This window comes from Capra hircus, chromosome 8 (assembly GCF_001704415.2).
Source record: "Capra hircus breed San Clemente chromosome 8, ASM170441v1, whole genome shotgun sequence".
Taxonomy (NCBI): Eukaryota; Metazoa; Chordata; class Mammalia; order Artiodactyla; family Bovidae; genus Capra; species Capra hircus.
This window is the reverse complement of record NC_030815.1, coordinates 75,669,140-75,675,139: the sequence shown is the minus strand read 5'-3', so window position 1 is coordinate 75,675,139 and position 6,000 is coordinate 75,669,140. Positions and strand designations below refer to the sequence as shown.

Here is a 6,000-nt window from a genome sequence, read left to right as displayed (position 1 = left end):
AAATCCCTAAGATACCACCAGAAAGTGGAGTGCTAATCAGTTCAGTGTCCCATAGAGAAACCCTCCCACAATGGTGCTCTCAGAGCACTGGATAAGGAATCTCATTTTTGTGGGCAAAACCTGGGGCAGCCAGATTGGCTGATGGAGAACTCTGTAGTCAAAGAAGTGAGTCAACCAATAGCTGCCAAGAGATTTTCTAGTCCCATCATTTTCACTGTTACTCATGGCCAAAATACATTCTATTATGGCCACTATATAATGGCCACTATATAATTAGTGGTCACTATACAATGCTTTCTTTCTACTCCATTTTACTCTCTATTTCTTCCATTTCTAAATATCAGGAGGCTTTTTTGTGGGCGGGTGGGGAGGAATGGTTTAAAGGATAAAAAGAATATTGGTCCTGTGATTTACCCTCCAGAAGCAGCAGCTGGATGTGTCATTGAGCTGTCCTCCACTGAAAAGGAAGTTAATTTATTGGCATATAAATAGTGGGATATTTGGATTATATAGGTGAGGGCATTTTTGGAATCATACATATAGGGAAACAATGTGTTTGTGTTATGCAAACAATGAACTATAGTGAACAAATGCCATTCAGCTTTTTCAGAATCTCTCTTCTTCTGTTCTACTCATCCCAAAGTCCATGCAGTTATGACAGTAGGGTCATGTTAAGCAATCTGATCCTCTTCCATTCCTTGGACCCAGTTAATTGGTCCAAGCCTCTAACTAAGCTGAGCCAATCAAAGTGCTTCCTGAGTAACATGCAAACTGCAGCCAAGAAAACGAAGCCAGTGTCTTTTTGGATGCCTAGACAGTACGATTTTAAGCTTTGGGGTTGTATGAAGTTTTGTTTTTCAGCACGTGGACCAGAAGAGCACTGGAAGCCAGTCTTGGGGTGGGGATGACAATGTTGAGGCAAGGCAGAGGATGGAAATGAAGGAGACAGGCAGAAAGTAAGAGAGATGAAAAGAGGAGAGAAAAGTTAATGGCTTTTGTTCCTATTAGTTTCAGTTCTTGAGGCATCCTTGTCTTTAGGTTTCAGGTATCTGATTATAAACGTATCTTTTTGTTTAAACCAGTTCCTATTTTTCCTGGATGAATTCTTTCACTCTCCTGGTTTGACTACTGCTCCTTTGCTAAAACTCACAAAATGTTATCTTCAACCTGGACCTCTCTCCTGTACCTCAGACCTGTTCATCCAACCATCTAGTGAACATCTCAACTTGGATGTCCAATTGGTACTTGAAATTCAACATACCCAAAACAGAACTCATCACCTCCCCACCTCAAACCCCTGCTGAAACTTACTCCTTTTCCTGTGTTTTCTTAGCAAATAGCATCACAGTACCACCATCATCGGGTTTCCCTGGCGGCTCAGCAGTAAAGCATATGTCTGTAATGCAGGAAACCCAGGTTCCATCCCAGGGTGGGGAAGATCCCCTGGAGGAGAGCATGGCAACCCACTCCAGTACTCTTGCCTAGAGAATCCCATGAACTGATGAGCCTGGGGGACTTCAGTCCATAGGTCACAAAGAGTCAGACACAACTGAAGCATCTGAACATGCACACATGCATCCCTATCACCAGCCAGGGGGTTATCCCAGACTTTTCCTCCCTCTTACTCCCCATATCCTATAGGTCTAGGGCTCTAAGTCCTGACAACTGTAACTTAGAGAATTATATTCTCAATGCTTTCTTGATCTCCCCATTCCTGTTTCCCTACGTCATTTCAATCCCTCACCCACACTCTCAAATGCCTTCAATCCCTCCTTCTACCCAACAGCCCAAATCATCCTTCTAATTTCTGAATATGATCACATTTACTCCTCTGTTCAAAATTTCTTCAGTGGCTCCCCACTGTCTTCTGGATAAAATCTAAACTCCCGCAGCTGTGTCACAAATTCACTCATATTACACTCAGATGTGCAATATTATTAGTCTTCTCTCTTTCCTAGAACTGATTTGATCTTGTTCACAGTGCCCCCACCCTGCTGGGTAACAGGAGCAGGGGAAACTAAAATTAATCCTCTCTGGTAAATTCAGTCGGGTCTGAATTTTATTTTAGACAGGTCTAAGTAACTCAGTAGGTTTGGATGACTCAGCCTTTCAGGTTGTTTTACCCTTCCTTGTCTCATTTTCAAGATAGCACTTGGATTTATAGAAATGTCTCTGAGGGAAGGGGGTCCCTTACCCATGTGGTCCCTGGGGTTGTGTCACTTGGCATTTGTTGAGATGTGGCATTTGCTGAGATGTGTCTGGTATAAACACCATCCTCAGAGGTAGCTATTACAGATGAGGAAACTGAGGCTAAACTATTTTACACATGAGGAAGCCAAGGCTAAAAGAGGTTGAGTAACTTGCCTAAGATCACAAAGTTAGTTAAGTGGCAGAACCAGAAATCAACACCACTCTGATTCTGGCTGGCACTTGGATTTGCATCTAGAAGTCCAGAGATAAGTTAACATTGGATTTGGGAGCACTGAGAAGACTTCACAGTATAGCTTCAGAGCTGTGCTTACCCATGGGAGAATACGTCTAGTGGAATGAGAAAAGGGTCCATTCAGAACACTGAGGAATCACTGGCATATGAAGTCGGATAGGAAGCCCTACCTGATGGCTCCTGCCCAAGCAGACCTTTCTCTTAGGAGAGCTTCTAGATGGAGGAGTCAGGAGCTTCTTGGATGGACAGTCGTACCTGATTCTATTCTAGCCAGGACTAACCCATCCCTCAAAATACCCCATTCCCCTCTGTCCTAGGCTCCCCCATAGAAGGTCAGAGTACGAAGCCCTGACCGATACTGGGTGGGAACTCAACATGTGTCAAAACAACTTACGTTGTCAGAGCTGCTCATACCTCCTGAGGCGAGGGAATGTGGAACCAACCACAGACCCTCCGAAGTGGGGATGCAGGGTTTACATTCAGGTGAGAGTGGACGTGCGGGGGTATAGGGGACTTCAACACCAGGAGAGGTTCGGTCTCCTCCCGGATGTGGTATCCCAGTGCCTTCCTGCAGATGAAGGGGACAGAGACCTCTCGCAGATATGAAGGGGTGGTCCCCTCAAGTAGAGGGATACAGAGGCTTTGGCCTTTCTCAGCTTTTGGGTGTGCAGATCTTCCTGGTGAGGTAGGTGCAAGAAATCCCCGTAGGTAGGCGGGTCCGGCTCCTGTCCCTTTCCCCGGGGGAGGGATCCAGACTGAATAGCCCCTTCAGCCCTCTTCCCACCCCCGCCCCCGCCCGCACAAGGGGCGGGACAGTCTTCTCCCCAGGGCACAACCAATGGCAAGGGAGCCTGGCACGGGGAGCCAATTAAATAGCGGCAGCGGCGAGGGATGGCTCCTCCTCCGGCAAGCCGCCGGCCGCAGCCTCCCAGGAGGCGGGGCTCCTTCGCTGTTTTTGCGGCCAGCGGAGCCTGGCCGAGCCTAGCCGAGAGACCAGTCGAGCCCAGCCGAACGTAGCCGAACGCAGCCGAGCCTAGCCGAACTCCGCGCCCAGACCGCCGCCGCCGCCCGAGCGCCGCCGTGCGAGCAGGCGAGCGGCCGCGGCCGCGGAGGAGGCGCCGCCCCAGGGGGAGGAGGTGGCCGCTCGCCGCAGACCGCCCGCGGCAGAGGCCGCCCCGGTCGCGCCGCGGCGGGAGCGGCCGGCGGAGGCTGCGCTGCCGAGGGGGAGGGCCTGGGGAGGGGAAGTCACCCCTGCCCGCCTCCCGCTGCCCCCCGCCCGCAGGTTCCCGAGCATCATTCGGCGCCCAGCATCCCGCTACCCCGGATCCTCCCGCGGGCGCGCACCGGGCTTAACTCAGGTAAGAGGGGCCCACCCACCACGGGCATGGGGGTTGAGAACCAGAGACGGAGATAAAAAGGCTTAAGACTCAGAGACACAGCCGGGGAGAAAGAGAGTCAGACACAAAGACACGCGAGAGACGCACAGAACTACAGAGACCTCACAGAGAGGGGAGTGAGACACGTCCAAGGGACAGATGGACACACAGCGGGGAAGAAAGAGAGACGAGAGACACAAGAGACCTAGGCATGCAGAGACTGATCCAGAGATACACAAAGAAATAGACTAGGAGAGAAAGGAGACACAAGAGAGACACTCAGGACTCAGAGATGGGGACACATAAGAGAGACAGATATAAAGAGAGCTACAGATGGGTACACACCGGAGGTGGGTATACAGAGGCTGAGGTGCACATCCAGGCAAGAACCAGGGACAGAGTAAGAGCCAGACACAGAGATACACGCACCTGACCTGGTGAAACAGTCTCTCTGAGAGGTGCACCTAGGTACACAGTTTTGGATACACAGACCCACACACGCCTGCCAGGCCTCCACAAAGTTCCCTCTGTGTGAGCTGGCACCTCTGGAGGTCTCCTGGGCTGGTTGGCTGAAGTCCTGAGAGCAGGGAGGTGCCCAGGCCACACCAAAGCTGGTCACAGTGCCCATCCTTCAAGGCCTTGGGCTTCCTCAATCCCACCCACTCTTACAGTTCTTCTGAGGGCTGAACGTTCAGTGGGCAGGTCCAGGCCATGCCCACTCCGGCTTCCCCACTGTGGCCACACCCCCATCCAGGTGCCCAGAGCCAGGTCCTGGCTCTGTGAGGTGTTTAGACCTGTTGGGAGGCCGGAGGTATGGGAGGGGGCTCTCTTCTCCACCCTCTCCTCCTCGGCCTCACCCTCCCCTTTCCTCCTCACCATGCTTTGCCTCTTCTCTGTACCCCCCCACAGGCTCAGACATCTCCACTGCCCAGGGATCGCTGAGTGCGTGGAAGGCCGGCTGTCCCAGCGCCCCGTTTCGGCATGGGTCCTGCCGTTGAGGCAGCTTCTCAGCCTGTGCTCGTCTGAGGGTGCGCCCGTCATGGGGGCAGCCCTCTCCCAGGGGGCCCTCATCGCGATCATCTGCAACGGCCTCGTCGGCTTCTTGCTGCTGCTGCTCTGGGTCATTCTCTGCTGGGCCTGCCACTCGCGCTCTGCCAACATCGACTCCCTCTCCGAATCCAGTCCCAACTCCAGCCCTGGCCCCTGTCCTGAGAAGGCGCCCCCGCCCCAGAAGCCCAGCCATGAAGGCAGCTACCTGCTGCAGCCCTGAAGGCCCCTGGCCTAGCCCGGAGTCTGGGACTTAAGTCCACCCCACCTGGCATCTGGAATCGGGATCCCAGGGTCCAGCTGGCCTGGGGTCCAGAACTCAGAGTCCAGCCTGTGTGGAACTGGACCTAGCTGCCCAGTGTCTGGTCGGCCTGGCTCCAAGAGGGGCCCTGCCCCTAGGTAGACAGGCCTGGGGCAGGGGTTCATGAGTTGGTGCTAGGGCCAGGGCCATCTGGACTCTGCTCCATCCCAGCGGTCGGGGGTGGGGTCCACCCTCCCCCTAGGCCAAGCGCCTCTCGGCCCTCTAGGTTGGGGAAGCAAACTAGAATCCATGGCAATAATGGGAGGGTGTCCAGGCTGGGCCCCTCCTCTGGTCCTCCTACTGTTTGCTGGATAATAAATGGATCTAAGACTCTACCCTGAGATTCTCTCCTCTTCCTGGGTACCCTGCTGTAGCAAAATTAAAGATGCGGGTAGACTTCCAGACACAGGTTTATTTGTGCAAAGTAGGAGAGGGTAACAGGGGTTGAGGACCAAGTCCTGGGGTGAGGTGATGGGACCAGGGCCAGAGCAGGGCACTGGGACCTGATCAGGGGTAGTGTCAGACACATACTGGGTACTAAGGCTGGACTGGGGTATCAGGGTCAGGGGCTACAAGTACTAGGTTCAAGACATGGGCCAGGTTCGAAGGCCAGGCCCTCAGGTCTTGGTTTTCACTTCCCTCACCAGGTTCAGCAGTTTGTCCAATTTTGCGATCTCCACAGCTGGCCCCTTCTGTACTTCCTGGCCCTTCTTTTCCTGGGGAGAAGAGAAGTACACACCAGGGAGGACTGGTGAGGGAGGGGCCATCTCTTGCTGCCTCCCAGCATCACCTCCTCAGCCCAGCTTACCCCAGCACTGCCATGCCCTCTCCTG

At 53.2% G+C, this 6,000-nt stretch overlaps 2 protein-coding genes across 3 annotated transcripts in view; one reads left to right on the top strand and one right to left on the bottom strand.

Moving 5' to 3' along the window:
* On the top strand, positions 3,395-5,502 carry ENHO (energy homeostasis associated). The gene is made up of 2 exons (XM_005684076.3): positions 3,395-3,801; positions 4,729-5,502. The coding sequence occupies exon 2, from the start codon at positions 4,859-4,861 to the stop codon at positions 5,087-5,089; it is 231 nt and encodes a 76-aa protein (XP_005684133.1). The 5' UTR covers positions 3,395-3,801; positions 4,729-4,858; the 3' UTR covers positions 5,090-5,502.
* The window catches only part of DNAI1 (dynein axonemal intermediate chain 1), a 69,282-nt gene continuing 68,846 nt past the window's right edge, over positions 5,565-6,000 (bottom strand). The window contains exon 20 of one of the 2 annotated variants that reach the window (XM_005684075.2): positions 5,565-5,883. In XM_005684075.2, coding sequence (XP_005684132.1) covers positions 5,785-5,883 — 99 coding nt within the window. In that variant the 3' untranslated portion in view covers positions 5,565-5,784. The remainder of the gene's footprint in view (positions 5,884-6,000) is intronic. The other variant, XM_005684074.2, reaches the window with a different exon arrangement.

Coding starts and splice junctions, on each gene's coding strand:
- ENHO (XM_005684076.3), top strand. CDS start 4,859: ATGGGGGCAGCCCTCTCCCAGGGGGCCCTCATCGCGATCATCTGCAAC.